The sequence below is a fragment of the Thamnophis elegans genome, chromosome 3 (assembly GCF_009769535.1).
Source record: "Thamnophis elegans isolate rThaEle1 chromosome 3, rThaEle1.pri, whole genome shotgun sequence".
Classification (NCBI taxonomy): domain Eukaryota; kingdom Metazoa; phylum Chordata; class Lepidosauria; order Squamata; family Colubridae; genus Thamnophis; species Thamnophis elegans.
In genome coordinates this window covers 80388541-80408016 of record NC_045543.1, presented here as the reverse complement: position 1 = coordinate 80408016, position 19476 = coordinate 80388541, and the positions used below count along the sequence as shown (strand labels likewise).

The 19476-nt window shown below is 39.7% G+C and overlaps 1 protein-coding gene across 2 annotated transcripts in view; it reads left to right on the top strand.

Moving 5' to 3' along the window:
* Positions 1-16130, top strand: part of LOC116506726 (guanine nucleotide-binding protein subunit alpha-14-like) — a 47347-nt gene extending 31217 nt beyond the window's left edge. For both annotated transcript variants that reach the window (XM_032214612.1, XM_032214611.1), the window contains exons 3-7: positions 7891-8045; positions 9428-9556; positions 11385-11514; positions 14434-14587; positions 15445-16130. In XM_032214612.1, the coding sequence (XP_032070503.1) occupies positions 7891-8045; positions 9428-9556; positions 11385-11514; positions 14434-14587; positions 15445-15629 (753 nt within the window). In that variant the 3' untranslated portion in view covers positions 15630-16130. The remainder of the gene's footprint in view (positions 1-7890; positions 8046-9427; positions 9557-11384; positions 11515-14433; positions 14588-15444) is intronic.
* The last annotated feature ends 3346 nt before the right edge of the window (positions 16131-19476 follow it).

Below are 19476 nucleotides of genomic sequence, written 5' to 3'. Positions count from 1 at the left end.
GCAGGACCGTTGGTAAGTGATACTGATAATAATATCAAGGGCAACATACGAAATCGACTGATGAACAAAGAAGTTACTAAGCAGCTATGTTAAATAATTTGTTTTTGGTTTATTAAATACAATTATATTGCAATTATATATTTTTGTAGTTTAAACTATAAATTGCGCAAAATTATGTTTTTGTCGAAGTGACACACAACGCGAGTTATGCTCGATTTTTTGCCAATTTTTGACACACCACGCCAAAAAGGTTGCCCATCACTGGCCTAGTGTTTCCTACCGGAGCTCACTAATTTGGCTTAATTATTCTCCATTGTGGAATTATTATTCCACATGGAATTATTTCCTGTGGGGAAAAAATACAGATATTTTGAACAAGCAAAGAGGTCCAGTATAGGTCTAAAGCACTGACTTTGGAATTATTCTATCAAAAATTGGAAGGGTTACAGATGTTTGTTTTCTCAGGTTTGCTTATGGGAAAATTTAGACCCTACATGCATGCTGGATAGACACATATGCACACTCTTCCCTTTCTAATTTCCACCTCATACATTTCCTGTTCATATGTTGCCTTCTGTTCTTTAAACCTCATGGGACTCTCATTTTTGGAGGATTTTATCAATTGTATCACACCCTGTTTTCCAAATAAATTACAATTACCTTGGTCCTCTGCATATTATTTTTCAGATCTGTCCCCCCCATTGAACTGTATTTATTTTACAATTTGCTGCAAGTCATTCTGGCCATGAAAAGAACATTGTCTGCATGCAAAAGTAGATGCAAATTCCTATCTCCACCCAACACCCTTGTAACAGCACAATAATAATTCATTAAGTGTTTATCCATAGAAAGAGGTTACTTCCCTCTCCTATTTCAAATTCCACTCCAGGCTTCACTTTGGCTTCCAAAGAAGTTCCTTCTTTCATTTTATGATTTAATTACCTTATCCCTCCCCCTCCCCCACCCACCATTTACCTTCCGTCCTTGTTTCCTCTGTTCTGCTGTTTACATACTCTGGACATTCAGATTCTGAGAAGCCAAGTACCATAATTTCCTTGCTTTTTATGGCAAACCTCCATCACAAATTGTACAACTTTCTTCAATCTCCCAGCTTTACTGCAAAACTCTGGGATGTTTAAATTACTGCACTGAAATATAGATATTCCTTGATTTACAACCATTATTTAACGAGTGTTTGAAGTTACAACAGCCATTTTTGACACTTACAACCGATGCAGCAACAATGATCATGTGATCAAAATTTAGATGCGTGACTGGGCTCACATGATCTCTCTTGTGATTTTTCTGAAAAGCGAAGTCAATGGGAAAGCCAGATTCACTTACGAACCATATTACTAACTTAAGAACTTCAGTGAGTCACTTAACAATTGTGGCAAGAAAGGTCCTAAGATGGTATAAAATTCACTTAACAACTGTTTTGTTTAGTAACAGAGATTTTTGGCTCATTTGTGTAAGTCAAGGACTAGCAATAGCAATAGCGCTTAGGTTTAAATACCACTTCACAGGGTTCTGCAGACATCTCCAAGTGGTTTACAGAGTCAGCATATTGCTCCCAAATATCTGGGCCCCCATTTTACTGACTTTGGAAGGATGAAAGGCTGAGTCAACCTTGAGCCGGTGAGACTTAAACTGTTGGCAGCTGGCAGTCAAGAGAAGTAGTCTCCAGTACTGCATTCTAACCACTGCGCCCCCATGGCCACCACAACTACCTGTACTGCAGAATATGAAAGAGAGAACATGGCAGCATCAATGTTCTAGGTATAGGAAGATGAAGGGAGAAGGCTAGAGGTGCAATAGAGAAGGGGTTGAATATTGAAATCAGTCAATAGGGTGAATATAGAGCAAAACCCATGGCGTCATCTATGATGGCTACTTCATTTTGGAAACAATACAAAGTGCTAACATTTATAACATAATAAAAAGGAGACTGAAATAAAATAATTTTTAATTCTTTTCTAACTTAATTCAAGCCAGTTGATAAGGGGCTGGTATAGGTGAAACTGCATATATGGAACCGTAACGCAAGAAAGGCAAGATATTCCTAATTTATGTAGAAGTAGCTGGGTTAGAAGAAATAATTAGGTCAGGCAGGCAGCAGCATTTGGCTCTTCATGAAAGCAATCTGATTTCTTTTTCCAGGTGTCTACCGAGTGTGAAAAAAAAGGAAATGTTGCTGATTTATAAGCTTTATTGAGCTTAGAAAGCTTTTATAACCTTTGTTCCTTAAAGTAGTTGCATTTATTTTTCCGGCTTGCACCAAGATAGTGTGCTTTAATGAGCAGCAAAGCTGCACTGGACTTTCATGAGGCCCAGTGCACTTTTTCGGAATGGTTTTTGGAATAAGCACCAATAAGTGCATGCTTGAAGAATCACGCTGTTCCTTTGAAAACGGTTTTGAATTTCTAGTAACCCAAAATGCCACAAACAGACTATTCCCTGAGGTTACATTTAGGTCTCATTTGCTGCCTTGGTACCCAGTTCTTTCCTGGGCACACTTCATAGGCCTTGAAATGACAGATTTTGCCAGGGTTTTTTTGCAGGATTAGCCAGGATTGGGTATTGTGATGTCCAATTGGCCTCGAGACAGAGTTAATTTGAAGCCACGCCTCTGGGCTCCTTGCTTCTGGTTCCCAGTTTCAACTTTGTCTGGCCGAAGAAAGACAGGTTGCTTTTGGTTCCTGATTCTTCCAAAAACAATCCAGTGCCATCCTGCAAATTCCTTCTCCCTGCCTTCTTCTCCTTGCCTCCATCTGATACATGGAAGCCTCCCCTTAGTGTGGCTCACTCCTGGCTGCCGGTAAGGGATTTAAAAGTTGCTTCTTGGGGCTTTAGAGGCAGGACGCCGTTACGGCGGCCATTTGAGGGCCTCAATTCCTGCGGGCTACATGGGCTGGGACAGAGGCTACTATGAAGCCTCATTTTCATCCCTGCCTTCCTGGGTGGCCATTCTTTCTACAGTGGCGGCAGCGGCAAGGCCCTGCAGGCCTAGATCAATGCCAGGAAGCCCAGAGCCACGTGGCTTGCAAAAGGGGCAGGAAAGGTCTACCAGAGGCTGATTTTGTCGCGTGGAGGCTGTGAGTGATTGGGAGAAGCTGTTTTTTGGTCAGCTGAACCTGGTGGAGCCCTGACCTGGGGCCATGGCAGATGCAGAGGAGAGGCCGGATTCCCCCCCATGGTCTCCTGGGGAGAGGACCTCTAGTGGGGCCTCTGTGAGACTGCGAAAAACTGCAGCAGCTGGAAAATCCTCCAAGGCCTTGCAGAAGGATGAGGAAAGGAGACACAGGGCCCTGGCATCTAACTAGTCAAACTAAGGCTAAAAAACTAACTTTATAGTCGTGGGACAGGAACACCTTCCCCAGCTTAGAGTCTATGATGATCCCCAGGTGAGGAATCCTGGTGGTGGGAACGAGGGAACTCTTATCTAGGTTAACCGAAAAACCTAACTGCTGTAATGTGGATACCACCAACGAAAGATCCTCCCTCGCCCGCTCAAACAATGCTGCTTGGACTAAGATGTCATCAATTTAGCATTGGACCCTGACAGAGTGCTCATGGAGGTAAGCCACCACTTTGGGTAGGACCTTAGTTCTAGGCGCTGACGCCAAGGCAAACGGGTCGTCCTGCAACTGGATCCGACTTTTGTTCTCAAGATTAACTCCCTTTTCCACAGGTTGCAGGAGATGGTATAACCGGATTTTTGTCCGGAACCATCTCATGATAGGGAGCGCTTTTGGCACCGGCTGGATGTCTCGCGTGCCTTGCGCATTTACCTGAGGTGCACGGAGGGCCTCAGGAGGTCTGAGGTGCTCTTTGTTTCCTTTTGTCCGTCTTCCCTGGGGAAGAGGGTGTCCTCCTCCACTATAGGGAGGTGGATCAAACTGGCCATCGCATTGGCTTATGAGGTTCAGCACCTTCCGGTGCCCCGGGGCATCACAGCACACTCCACCAGAAGCGCGGCTACCTCGGCGGCCTGGGCTACACATGTGCCTATCATGGAGGTTTGCAGGGTGGTTACGTGGGCATCCCCGTCTCCCTTTATCAGGCATTACAGGTTAGAAGCATTTGCATCGGCTGATGCGGCATTTGGTCATAGTGTGTTACAACAGGTGATAGCGCATGAGGGGCCCAGGACCAATAGTGCCACTCCTGAGGGACGTTAACTTGGATATGTCCCAATCCTGGCTAATCCTGCAAAATTCCTCCGGAAAATGACGGTCTTACCTGAACTGTTGTTTTAGGAGCTTTTGCAGGATTAGCCAGGTTCACACCCTAGCGTTGGTCCAGGGATTGGGGGAGTTCAGAGGGTAGGGTGTGTTCCCTTATGACTTGTTTTCAGGTATTTTGCAGTGGTCTTGACTCGTTGAAACTGGAACCAGAAGTAAGGAGCACAGAGGTGTGGCTTCAGTTTTAACTCTGTCTTGATGCCAATTGGACATCACAATACCCAATCCTGGCTAATCCTGCAAAACCTCCTAAACCAACTGTCATTTTCAGCTACTCTTCGAGGACCCCTTTCTCTCTGTGACGGGCAATTTGAAAGAGAGCTTTTAAAAAAATGGCTGGGACTTTTTAGCAAGGAAGTTTAGGCAGCTTAGTTCTGTCCTTATGGTTGCTGCTGGCAAGCAAACATTTTGTTAATACTGGCAGCGTTTTGACATCTAAACTGATCTGTTTGCTGAAGGAGGTGGTCTATATTTTCCTTTTTCCTACCTTAATTTATGTTCCCTTATGATGTTGCATGTTATCTTGCCCGCTTTATTTTCAGTCCTCTTGAACACTGTTTTGAAATGGAAAGTGGGATAAAAACTTTAAATAAACGGTAGGGTTTTTGTCAACGTCCCTTATCACTTCAGCAAAAGAAAAATTTATTCATTGGGAATTCAGTGTGTGCTGGTTTCAACTGGTGATAGCAGTAAATTAAGTATTTAGATAAGCAGATTTCTAGCAGGCTTGGTATGATTTGAATATACAGGAACATCTTGGTCAAGTGCATTTTTCACTTCACTCCCTCCTCAAATAGCATGGAAATGCTGTAATCAAAGAACCGATTGTGGTGCATTTTTGCTATTACTGGGTAGCAAGCATAATATCCAGCCCAGCACAGACACAGACAAAATGGCAGTGCTTAGTTACTATGGTGACCACCTTGGGTATGACTTTTCAAATAGAAATAGATTTTATAATAGAATATTTCAGTTTATGTTCCTGGAAAGAAGCAGCAGGTTTTATAAATAAGCTGCAACCGTGTTAATTAACAATTCACTTTACTGCAAGGTTTTTAATTGTTTGCCTTTTTCTCTATATGTTTTACTATATCAATTAGCTTTATGTTACAAACTTTACCATCTGCTGAATAAAAAGACTGCAGTTATAATACCTGTAGTAATTTTATTGAAAGCAATGGTTGTGCCAGCCTTTTGAGGTTGTGCCAGCCTTTTGAGGTTGACCAGAGCTGGAAACAGACTCCGTAGGAAGACTTGACATATTCTTCATTGAAATTGGGTGCAATGCAAAAATGGCATTGTACAAGACTGGTTGAAATTTACCTCTCCTTACTTTAACTTTTATCAAATAAACTAGTTTTAGAGTCCTTCCTTTTATTTCTGAAAATCTTAATTAAAATATTGTTATACGATTTGATCTCTCTTCAATTCTTCTTTCTTCCATTACAAAGTCTTCTTTGAAGTTTTAACAAGCCTGTTTTGTAAATCCCTGAAAAGAGATATTATAATTGTCTTGGTTAAGCATTTATTTATTCATTCAACTTTTTATAGCCACCCATCTCAACCAAATAATTCTGGACAGTTTACAGTTCTAAGTTCTACAGTTGTATTTCCTTTTTAATTGTTAAAACTTCAGCCAGCTTCTTTTGAATAGTCTATAAAATGTTTTTATCTGGGTCATTTTCTTGAGCTTTCACTTGTATTTCCACTTTAAATGCCTGTTCTGTTTATAATCCACACTTTTTAATCCAATATTTTTGATTCTATTATTTCTGCATCAAGCCAGATTTGTTTCACATCTGTCATTCATTAACATTCAATGATTGGTTATCCATAGAAGCATACATTGTTACTGATATCAGAGTTACTAATTTCTGACCCCATTCTTTAATTTTTAACAGCTGAAGCATTTTATATCATTTTGTAAATTCCAATCCTGATCAAAACTTTTGGTTTACACATTTTTGCCCAGAATCTTTAATCCCTAATAGTGTCCAATTTAAATCATAATCTAATATGTGATATGACTTACAATAGACAAAATAACTTAATTTCCCACGAAAAGCTGTTTATTTTATATAGTTAGCTCCAAAATCTTACCGTCAACGTTTCAAAATTCCAAAATTTTTAGTAACAGCACTAGTAAATACATTACAATCAAAAAACCTAGCATGGTTTTTTTTTAATTTATGTGAGAAATCTACATCTTTTCATGCCTGTCAGGTTAATTTTATTCACATAGTCCAATGCAAATAAAATGCTTTCATCTGTTGCCCAGCCATTTGTATAAAATTTCCAAAGTGCCTGATTTCTTCATTCCTCAAAGTCACATTCTGACTAATGCTAAAGGAATCAGAGAGACAGCCTAGTGTAAATGGAAATGCCAAGTACTTTAGCAATGACAAGATTTATTTTTGGTTTAGATTCATTTCTATCATGGAACATTGCTGCCAAAAGTTATGCCAGCATGTATAGCATTAGGCGTCAGATTTTAAGAAGATCATAGTTGCTTGTTTTTCTTTCTTTCTTTCTTTTGATTTTGATTCTTTCTTTCTTGATTTTTTTTGAAAAAAAATATCCAAGAAATAATTTGGGATATTGATTGCTGGGCCAGTAAATTCAAATGCCACTATGTGTTACTGCTTGTTTGCTTGCTTATTTATTTAACATTTTTCCTTTCCACTTGGAAGACACTCATTATATATACACTTAAAAGATGAGCACTGAGAAAGGACAGGGGGAAAACCCAAAGTAATAACAATCTATTATTGTTGTCTATTGTCTATTTTAAGAGTTATACTATTTCTAAGTTTCACTGAGAGCTATGTGTTTGCAACAGTTGGTGTACCTGGGTGAATTCTTGTTTTCCTTGTCTTCATATATTTAATTCAGAAGGTGCATTGTTACCTCCAAATTCAAGTTGGAAATTTTGTTCATCACTTTGCACTTTAGGAAAACTTTTAAATGGACAGATAGCTGTTTATTTGGTACATTAGAAATAACAAATAGCAATAGGTAGTCTTTTTTAAGGCTGCTTTAATTAGGGTATTTGTGTAGTCAGTATGGAAGACAGTGTCTTCCACTGTGTAATCAGTGGAACAACCTGCCTCCAGAAGTTGTGGATGCCCCAACACTGGAAGAGATTGGACAACCATTTGTCTGAAATGGTATAGGGTTTCCTGCCTGAGCAGAGGGTTGGACTAGAAGACCTCAAGGTCCCCTCCAACTCTGTTATTCTGTTATTTATGTCTTCCTGGTTGTGGGGAAAGCCAGCCATTAAGAGTCCTGATTGCATATCTCATTGGAAGCAGTTCAGATACATCAAATAGAGCAAGGGACATGCATCTCCAAACAGCCTCCTTAGATATTGTTGGTTTCTCTTCCACCTTTCAAAGCTATTGATGCACCATGGAAGCAATAAAAGTCCTCCATAAATCACATGTTTGCCACAGTTATCTCAATCAACCTTATAAGGATTGCTTGTTAAGTAAAGCTTCATTCCAATTGCTGAATTGGACAAATTAACTGGTGCTCTTAGTTATGCTTTGCTTAGCAGAAGAGCTGATGAACTCCAGTTTAACATTTTCTGTGTTCAAACTGATTTTTCCCAATCTATAACTATGCCTACCGTCACTCCCCATTTCAGGATGACAGCCAGATGATTGAAGAGGTACAAACAGACAAAATAGTAAGCCTGGAAAGAAAACATGCAGAAGCAATTAAGAGGCTATGGGAGGATCCAGGCATCCAAAAGTGCTACCACCGACGGAGAGAATACCAATTGTCAGACTCAGCTAAATAGTAAGTATAATAATCTTGTCAAACTTCACTTTGGCTTTTTAAAAATATTTTTTTTAAAAAAATTATGGCTTATTACCGCTTTGTTGTATGGAATGTTAATGAACAGATTTTACGAAGTGTGCGGGTTCAGTTTTTATGATTTTGAACAATTAATAAAACATAGTTGAAACAAATGCACGACAGGGTCACATGGTGCTTCTCTGGTGGGAAACTGGAAATTGCTCCCCCCTTCCTTCTTTCCTTTTTGTGGGGAGGCCTTGGAGGGCTGCAGTGGGCTTGTTGACCCAGTGGCATCATTGGAGGCTCAAAGCTGAAGGTTGTAAATCTCTTTTCAGAGTTTGGGGGGCATTGAGTTTACCCTCAATTTTGATAAGTCTTCCAAAAGCTTGATTTTTTTTTAACAAGCCTGTTTTGTAAATCCCTGAAAAGAGATATTATAATTGTCTTGGTTAAGCATTTATTTATTCATTCAATTTTTTATAGCTACCCATCTCAACCAAATAATTCTGGACAGTTTACAGTTCTAAGTTCTACAGTTGTATTTCCTTTTTAATTGTTAAAACTTCAGCCAGCTTCTTTTGAATAGTCTGCAAAATGTTTTTATCTGGGTCATTTTCAGAAGCAATTGAGTTTACACTCAATTTTGACAAGTCTTCCAAAAGCTTGATTTTTTTTCTTTATTAGAGAAGAAATATTGCTATGAGAAAATATAATTGTAATGCCAAATTTTGATCACGTTGTTTTAGAAGACTGTCATCAATATATAATGCATGCTTTTCTGTATAAGGGATATGCATATAAACATGTTTCCAGTAGATTGTCCTTCTCTATTAAATGGATATTACAAATACTTCCTGTACATTATCTAGCTATCTGTAGAATAATTGGATATTTGATCTTTGAAGCCATCATCATTGTCTTCTTACATACTTTGCTCACCAAAGCAACTGAATGTATACAAGGAATTGAATTTAAAAACAGAAATAAAGTAATATCAAGATGTACATATGGCAGATGACATCAGGGAACAACAGTAATGGGGAAATAGTAATCAAGAATTGGAGTTACAGATCACTTTATCTCAGATCCAGCTGGAGAAGTCAAATCTTTAGGGCTCTTCGGAAATCCAGCAGGTTTAGAGCATATAGGCTTCAGAGGGAGGATATAGGGCAGCGGCAGATATAAAGAAGCATTACAACTCTCTGCAATCTTCAAGTAGAAGTAAGATTTCCACAACAGCATCCTAATTCGGAATACATTTTCAAACCTTTTGTTGTTTTTGCTATATTAGCTTTCATGTGAAATATCACTTTTAGTCTCTTGAATCATGTGAAATGCTTTCTGACGGCCTGAACTAAAAATGTGTGACTTTGATTTTGAAGTTTCCTTTCAGATTTAGAACGTATTGCTGTGCCGTCATATGTGCCAAATGAGCAAGATGTCCTCAGAGTGAGAATACCAACAACTGGAATAATTGAATATCCTTTTGTGCTACAAAAGGTTCCATTTCGGTAAGTCTATCCTGAAGGCCTTCTCTTAGTCATCATGATTACCATATGCTCAAAATTGCACCAATTGTTTTCAGTAAATGGATAATTAAAGAAAATGCATAAAACTAGAAAAATCCTCTCCAGTCCTGTTTTACCTTTGCTATTATGCTACATGCATTTCCATCTGTAAAGAGAGATTTTAGAATAATAGAATCAAGACTTTAAAAATATCATTTAGAAGATCAAGACCAAATTAAAATGTCCATGAGGAAAGGCTAATTTGCCTTTGCGTGATCATATTCAGTGAAAAGAAGCATCTGTAATTGGTTCCATTGTTCAACTGTGCTTATTGTAATTGATAAGTCTATTAGCTGATAACCCGGCGTTGTCCGTGTATTTATTTATAAATGGGAAATGTCCGGACCAAATGTAATTTGTAATGTTGGATTTTCCCCCTTACCAGAGGGAGCCCCCTTGTAGAGTACTGTGAAGCCATTACAATGGCAACTCCACTGCACTGTACAGTAGAAGCCATTTTACGGCAGTACAGCATTTTAAGCCACAACAGGCTGTATCTTAACAGAACACACCCCTCCGAGGGTTGTTAGGGATATCTTAGTATTTTTTTCCAGAGAGTAAGTCATCTGTGTACCAAATTTGGTTGAAATTGCTCGAGGCATTCCAGAGTTATATTGGAACACACACACACACACACACACACACACACACACACACACACACAGAGTCACATATATATATGATTTCATAATCTAAATGTAAAGATTTCCCTTTCAGTTGTATCCGACTCTAAGGAATGGTACTCATCTCAGTTTCTTGGCTGAGGGAGCCAGCATTGTCCAAAGATAATTTCCTTGGTCATGTGACCAGTATGGCTATATGCCAAAGGTGCACAGAAAGCTACTCCCTTCCCAGCGAAGTGATATCTATTAATCCACTTGCATTTGCATGCTTTCAAACTGCTAGGTGTGCAGGAGCTGGAGCAAGGAAGGGGAGCTCACCTCATTGTGCAGAGCTTGGATTTCGAACCTGGCCTGCTCCAGTGACAAGCTCAGTGTCTTTAATTGCAGAGCCATTGCGCATCAGATTTCCTAATCTATAAACTACTAAAACTGTAGTTGTCGTGACCTTTAACTGAGTGAAACGGTGCATCATAGGGCAACCATTTTTGAATAAGGTACCTCAGCTGGACTGACAGAATGTGTTCAAGATCGAAGACCCATGACTCTTGAGAAATGAAATTTAGGGAAGTTATGCCTGATTTAGTGCTATTGGCTGCTGCTGCACTTCTGGTTTGCTGCAATCACATGAACTTTCTTTTCAACAATCCATGATAGTTTCCCAGCCAGTCTTACAATCCTTTGCTTGCGCTCTCCCCGCTCCCCTGGACCACAGCATGGGCAGCAATAGGAATTGTTTTCCTGAGTTTTGCTGAGAGCTGCTCCTGCCTGGTTTCAGTGTCTTCCACATTTGGACTCATTTTATTCAATGCATTAGAAAAACAACTCTTGCACTATGCATCTTCACTACTTGTCTTTTACTCGTAGTGCACAGCCACTAGGAATGTGTGTTGTGGAAGAGTTGTAGAGGTGAGATGAAGTCACACATTATTTGATCCAACAATAGAATTGGTACCCATAAAGCTCAGATAACTTGAAATAACTTTTCCATCATCATTTTAGTGGAACATAATTTACCTGTTAATTTTTCCAAACCTAAAATGCAAAAATCAATTGTATGAAATAAATCGTTCTAGCAAAGTGCAGCCTCAAAGTTGGTGCTTGGTGAAGTGCTTTACAGGATGATTAGTGAGTTATGCTCCTTTTTACAGAATAGTAGATGTTGGTGGACAAAGATCAGAAAGAAGGAAATGGATTCACTGCTTTGAAAATGTGACCTCAATTATATTTTTAGTTGCACTGAGTGAATATGACCAAGTCCTGGCAGAATCCCATAATGAGGTAGGAAAAAGAAAAGTAATTGCTGTCATAAATAGTTGTTCAATACTCATGTGTGCATCTTAACAGAAGTTACCATGGAAGGCTGACATTTGTGCCAGTTATCTAGTTGGGGGGGAAAGGAACTTGAGCCATAACTGCCCAACTATGCCCTTAACACGAAAACTATACCAATATAATTGGCTTGGACTTCTGACAGAGGTATATTCATGTTCAACTAAACTAATAGAACATCCATGGTTGAAAATAAACTAATATATGATTAATAATAAATAATAAATGGCAATAAATAGCTTCACTTAATGATCACAATGGAGCGTGGAATTTTGGTTGAAAGCCACTGTGATTGTTACCTGACATGGCCTGATTTGATTTTATGACTGTTTTTACAATAGTCCGTAAAATGACTCACCACACAGTTCTTAACCGAATTACATAGTCGCTAAGTAAATCCATTTTTGAGAATGGGCATTTTTTGCCTGGAAACTGGCAAAAACATTGCAAATTATGATCACATGACTGTGGGGTGCTGCAGCTGGTGGTAAATGCAAGCTAGTTGCCAAGCACCCAAAATGCAATCGTGTGACCATGGTGTGTCTGTGCACATGTGGCAATTATAACTTGTATGTAATCCCATCCTTGGGGAGGAACAGAGTCTGTTATAACTTTGAATCATCTTTAAGTGACAGGTCATTAAATGCGGACTACCTCTAATCAGCCACAAAAATCAAACCTAGTGGCATCTCAATCAACAGATGTTCTTTGGAAGAGCATAATTTTTAGCATCTTCAAAGAACAATCAAGGGGACATATCTGAGCTCTGTAGGGAGGCTGTTCCAAAGAAGGACCAGTTCCTCAAGAGCAATGCTTTTGAATTGAGTCAGATAGGTCAAGTCTGGTTGGAGGATACAGTACTGAACATACCCAAGCGTCAAAGGCATACATAGGTCAAAACAGGAATTTTGAATTATACCTAAAAGCTGTTTGGAAACCGATCATGTATAATGTTATTCTGGCCACGTGCTGGCTAACACATGGGACACTCCATCCACACTACCAGAGGCTCCTAAGTGTCTTCAGAGACAATCACATGTACAAAATGATAAAGGCCCGAGTTACTGAAACACAGCCTGCTCCAGGTAGGGCCGCAATTGGTGCACGAGCATGAGCTGGTCAAAGGTCTTCTGCCTACACCTTCCATTTGCCAACTGACATTGGCTTTGAGCATCTCCTAACTCCTCCTTCAGTCTCTCTATTCCTTCCTACTAATGAGTTTTCTGATCTCACAATCTACATCACCCAAAGCATTCCTCTATGAGCCAGCCTCCAGGAACTTTGTATAGGTAGACTTTGAGTTATAAGGGCAATTGGGACCAGAATTTCCATCATTAAGCAATAGAATCATAAAGCACAATGTCATGTGATTGCATTGCTTAATGATAGCAATCCCTGTAGTGCCCATGGCCATTGTTAAGAGAAGATTGTAGGTTGTTACACAGCTTCTAACAACCAAAGTCAGAGGGAAGTCAGCAGAAATGTGCAAATCTCCAGTAGATTGCAAGCAGGCCAGCAGACAGGTAAATGACTGTTACTGGGTGGGAGAGAGTGCGTAAGGGTATGCAAATGCGCTGGAAGGCACATGGGTGGCTTGGGAGGTGAGTGCAAAAAAGAGTGGGGTGGCTGCTGTTGGGTGGGAGAGTCAGAGCAAGCTGCTGGGAAGATATGGCACAAATGCAGCAAGGCTTGGGAAAGTGTGCAAGGGGGAACAACTGGTACAGACTTGGGATGGCTGCTGACAGGTAGGGGAAAGTGCACTCGTAGCTAGGGATGCATGAAGTGAGCTCAGTGAGGCTGGAGGTGGTGTCTAAAGCATTGGGAGAGTGTCCGAACATAGCAAGACTCAGAGGATGCATTAAGGTCCAGGGGTGGTTTACGGGTGGCCAACAAGGCATGTCATACGTGCAGAGGATGGGACATGTTGCGCGGGTGGAGGGAAGCTAATCTGAGCAATTTACAATCTTCCCTGCCAGTCTCCCCATTGACTTTGCTTGTGAGAAACTGGCAGGGAAAGTTGCAAATCGGGATCACGTGACCTTGGGATGCTGCAACCATCATAAGTGTGAGCTGATTGCCAAGGGCCTAGGTCGCAGTTACATAACTATGGTGGCCTTGGGATGACAGGAAAATTGGGAAAGGTCATAACCACCATCCACAGCGTAATGGTGACTTTGAACAGATGCTTATCGAATGGTCGTTAACCAAAGACTACCTGCATCACAATCCTACAGTCCATTGAAATCCTCCAGCAGAGATAACTGTAACAATAACTTTAAAACACTCATCATAAACATTTATAAGTAAGTTGTCTGCTATCATGCAGCACTCAATTTTGTAGCAGGGCTCATCTTAGTAATTCTTGTCTGATTGCAGTTTTACGTATGGATTCATATGGAGTCCATGCTCTTAGTCATACACAAACATCACCATTCCTGGAACAGAATTCTTCTTTTCTTGCCAACTGTACCATCTGGAGGTGGTCCAGTAGTTTTCTGGAAATGTGCCAGCATTAAGCATTTCCTCTTCTGGGAGATATACTTCTCCAACACTGTTGCACCATCCCAAAAAGAAATAGATCGTTGCGTTCCCGAGGTGGTGGGGAGGAAGTTCCAGTGTTCCCAGGAACATTCTGTTCACAGGCCAGTGAAGTTTTCCCATCTCCACACATGTCTTTTTTAAGATGTGTAATAGAGTTTATGGCATTATCTGGATAGCTAATATAGTTGCCCAGATTAATTACATTTTGTGTATATGTCAGGATTTAAAAAAATGTACTTTCATTTTGAAAATTAAATAAAGGTACTTTAATTTTTGAAGATAACCTATTTAAAAACACTTCTTTGTTCTTTTATACTTTTCTTGTAGAATCGTTTGGAAGAAAGCATGGCCTTATTCAAAACAGTAATTACCTATCCTTGGTTTCAGAAGTCTTCAATCATCTTGTTCTTAAACAAAAAAGATATTTTAGAAGAGAAAATTATGCATTCTCATTTAATTAACTATTTTCCACAATTCCAAGGTAAATAATTATTCTAAGTAGGGCTTATCTCTGTTATGCAGGGGTACAATTTCTTCTATTTGCTTATACAATTGGCACTCTTTTGGTAAGATCTGTCAGCCATCACTGTTGTTTCCTATACTATCAAAATTTGTTATTTTATTACAATTTATATTATAGAGCCGTGGTGGCGCAGAGGTTAGAATGCAGTAAGTACTGCAGGCTACTTCTGAAGGCTGCCTGCAATTTGGTAGTTCAAATCTTACCAGGCTCAAGGGTGACTCAGCCTTCCATCCTTCTGAGGTCGGTAAAATGAGGACCCAGATTGTTGGGGGCAATATGCTGACTCTGTAAACTGCTTAAGAGGGCTGTAAAGCACTGTGAAACAGTAAATGCTATTGCTATGCTATTACTTGGAATACTTAGTTTGTATTATTATAATTGAAGTTACACATTATCAGATTCTAATCCTAACAGATGGATACTGATGCTAGAATAAAAAGTCATCATCTGTTCAATCCAGCATGTTTGAAAACAGTGGACTGGATTGCACTAATAAACATTCAAGGCAAAAGGAGAAGGGAATGGCAGAAGGTAATTAGATCAAGGATACCCAACCCCCAGGCCATGGCCCACTACTGTGCTGTAAGCCATTCAGAACCGGGCCATGAAAGCGGCAGGAGAGTGTGTGCATATATACCCACTAACGTGAGCAGTGGGCAACCATGCACGTATTTGCTGGCCTCTCACAAGGAACCATCTCCTCTCCCCTGTGAAGAGTCAGACACAATTTAGGTATTGAACAACTAATAAATATAAAAACATATTTGAAGATCTCAATCTGGGTTTCTTAAGTTATTGGTTTTGATTTTGAACAGGACCAAAAAAAGATGTCAAAGCTGCTGGAGACTTCATTCTGCAGTTATATAAGGATCAGAATTCAGACAAAGACATCTATGCCCACTTTACGTGTGCCACGGACACCGAGAACATTAGATTTGTGTTTGCAGCTGTTAAAGCCACCATCCTTAAGTCGAATCTAGAGGAATTCAACCTGGCATGAATAAAAGGGAATCGGCTACATACACTGCAATTTTATTTATTACTTACGAAAGATTCTATGTAATAGATTTTTAAACAATTGTTTGTGTCCTTGCTGAACATGGAAGGGAACTTCAAATAAGTTTAGAAGTGTTTAAGGAATAGATTTTGAATATTCTGCTTTTAATTTTTTGGAGGGGATTTGTGAGCATTTTGGTCATAATCACAGAGATCCTTTTGCCTTTCATAATTTATAATAGATGTGCATTTAAACCTAGCGAGGCCACAATAATGAGTTTGAGACTAATTGTTCTCTTATTATTCAGCAGAAAGAGGGGTACTTAGTTTTGAGCAATTATTTATTAAATCTGTTTTTAATGGTGCCTTTCTCCTTGTAGTGAACAATCAGCCTTAACAGGTGGCAGCAGTTGGTTGCTGTTTTTTTAGGCTCAAAAAAACAAAAACAAAGTAGCCTCAAGCTTAATTATTACTTGGGTGTGAATTATATAATCCTCTCAAGATAGATTTAAAAAAAGTTGGAACTGGTGTGATGAAGGGACTAATAGAGTCTTCTTCACATGCTGTTCCTATGAAATTTGCATGAGGTTACCATGAACTGAGCGTCATCAGAGTATTTATTTTACTTGCAATTAAACGATGGATACTAAAGAGGCTGTTTGCATATCTTCTCATTTAATGACAGGCAGCTACAACTGACAGGTGCTTTTATGAAAAACCTTGATGCTTTAATATTATTTGAATTAATATCAATAGGTTAACAAGCCAAAAGCAGTTGTTTGAGGGACCCTCTATTCCCAATTACATTTATCTGTTAGGAGGGATGCATTATGGGGCCAATCTGCTAAGAAGTTACACCTGAGGGGAACCAAAATATCAGTCTTTTCTGCTGTGGTTCCTGCCCTCTGGAGCCCAAGTCAGGCTGGCCTTTTCCTATTCCAGCTTTCTGAAAACCCTGTAATAAAATATGGTTTTTCCAACAATCTTGAGGAACCCATAGGGAGTCTGCGAAATGGCCTCACTCTACTTAGAATATTGATATTCCCACAATCTTTGTTTCTATTTGTGTTTAATTTTTTAAATGATTGTTATATTTGTTTTTAATCATTTGTTGACTGTATGGTGCTCAGTGACATGAGTAGCTATACAAATTTGCTAAATAAACAGTGGCTTTCTATGATCAACTAATCCTTGTTTAGAACTTGAATAATGCTTTGATTTTCCATTCGATCCCTTTTAAGAAAAATGTTTTACCTATTCAAAATCTTTTATAGCTCACTTACTCTACAGCAGCCTACAGTTGGATCAATAAAAGCAATCCTTATTTTTAAGCTTCACAATTTCAGTCACTCAATACAAAGAGAATGAGGCAGGGAAGAGAGATCAAATATTTGGGCAGCAATCAGAGGCGGTTCAAGGAAAGGCAGGTGAGCTGCTTCAATTGGTATGGCATCTAAAGTGCCGATCGAGCGTGGCTGTAACTTTTATTTTTATTTATTTATTTATTAAATTTCTAGGCCGCCCAATCCCGGAGGACTCCGGGTGGCTTACAAAGAAAGAAAAAAAGAAAAGCAAAAAAAAAAAAAAAAGAATAATTTAAAAATTCCCAACACGCATATATTTCTAATTGGGGCTGGACCTTTACAATAAGGTCAACAGCCCCAGGCCTGCCGGAACAGCCAGGTTTTAACATCTTTTCCGAAGGCCATGTGAGTGGATAAGGTCCGGACCTCTGGGGGTAGCTGGTTCCACAGGGTCGGAGCAGCCACAGAGAAGGCTCTCCTCCGGGGGCCCGCCAGCCGACACTGTCCGGCTGACGGCATCCAAAGGAGGCCCACCCTGTGGGATCTTATCGGCCGTTGGGAGGCAGTAGGCGGTCTCGCAGATACGCTGGTCCTGAGTCTTGTAGGGCTTTAAAGGTGATAACCAACACCTTTAATTGCGTCCGGAGACCAATTGGCAGCCAGTGCAGCTCGCGGATGACTAGGTGACAATTGTGGCTGGGAGACCATGTAATGTTGCAAGTTTGGCATTCTTTTAAAGCAAACTCTGTCCTCAAATTACTGTTTGTTTGGTAAAGAGCCAAGGTGGCGCAGTGGTTAAATGCAGCACTGCAGGCTACTGCTAGATCAGCAGTTCAGCGGTTCAAATCTCACCGGCTCAGGGTTGACTCAGCCTTCCATCCTTCCGAGGTGGGTAAAATGAGGACCCAGATTGTTGGGGGCAATATGCTGACTCTCTGTAAACCGCTTAGAGAGGCCTGAAAGGCCTATGAAGCGGTATATAAGTCTACTGCTATAAAGGTGTAAGGTATGTCAGAAAATCAGCAATGCCCAAATCTCTGGGAATCCATGGTTCTTCTCAATGCATAAATACCATATTTTTCGCTCCATAAGACGCACTTTTCCCCCTCCCAAAAGTGGGTGGAAATGTCTGTGCGTCTTATGGAGTAAATATGGAGGACAGGCAGCAGTGGCGAATGGCGGCAGTGATCACAGCCACCTGGAACAGCTGATCAGCAGTACTCCAGGAAGCAGATCCAATTGCTCATCAGCTGCTTGGAGGCGAAGGCTCCAGCATTCCGGGTGGAGGCAGCAGACACGGAGGAGGCAGGCTGTTTGCTGCAAAGATGTTAGCCAGATGAATATCAGATAGACGCTGGGAGGCAGAGGAACGTTCTTTTTTTCTTGCTTTCCTCCTCTAAACCTATGTGCATCTTATAGTCTAGAGTGTCTTATGGAGCGAAAAATATGGTATGTTATTGTGCTAGTTGAGGAAGAGAATGGTTGAAATTAAGAGACATTTGCTTATGAGATGGTGGTAGTAAGGTAGAGCTTTATTGTGAAAGGCTTTTATGCAAGTTATTTGAATAATAGCAGTGGCATTTGATAAAAACCCTCTGATATAATTGCTTGCATCTCCCTGTTAATTTTTTTTTAAAGCAAAAAATGATTGGATGGTGTATTAAAAAGATTGACCCATCAGCTGTATTATGTAATTTAGTTTACACATTTTCCCCTCAGTATTTTTGTTTAATCTAGTAAAGAAACCTTCCCAGTACCTATAAATATATCTGTGTACAGAAGACCATGAAAGTTGCGCCATGATGATGTTTATAAAGAGCTGACAATTCATACATTTTTAAAAAATTAACTAAATTTAATTTAATTTAGTTTTGACAAACTCCACAAAAGCTATTTACAACTAGGTTTCAAAGTTTCAGTGTTGCCCCACCATCATTGACTGTATTTTTGGTACTAAGCAAATGGCCACACTTATGGCAGTTTGCAGCATCCTGCAGTTGTGTGACCACGATTCATGATTATTTGCTGGAAACCAGCATTTACTTCTAGTTTCCAGCAAAAAACAATCCACAGTAAACAATGGATTCGCTTAATGACTGTGGTGTTTGCTTAATGACCATGGTGTTTACTTAACGACCCTGGTGTTTGCTTAATGACTGTCATGAAAAAGATTTTTTAAAAAACGGGTCTTGCTTTAGAACTCTCATAATTTACCACTGTAATTGCCAGGCTTAATTATGTTCATAATTCAATGACTACCTATAAATGAATTTCTCTATTTAAACATAGATTTGGTCTTGAACAAGTATTCTTGGTTCTTTTCTCCTCTCAATCCAAGCTGTTTCTCCTCCTTTCATGGTCCTTCAGCAACATCCTTGAGTTACTGAATGAAATGCAGCCTAAATATCTAACAAAACATTTTACACATGTGCCTATTTAAAATAAACAAAGCAGCTATGATGAGAAAATAAAAACTACATCCAAATAAGGTCAATTGAAACAGTTTTGAAAAGCTAAATATGTATTTATTGTATATCTTTAAAGATG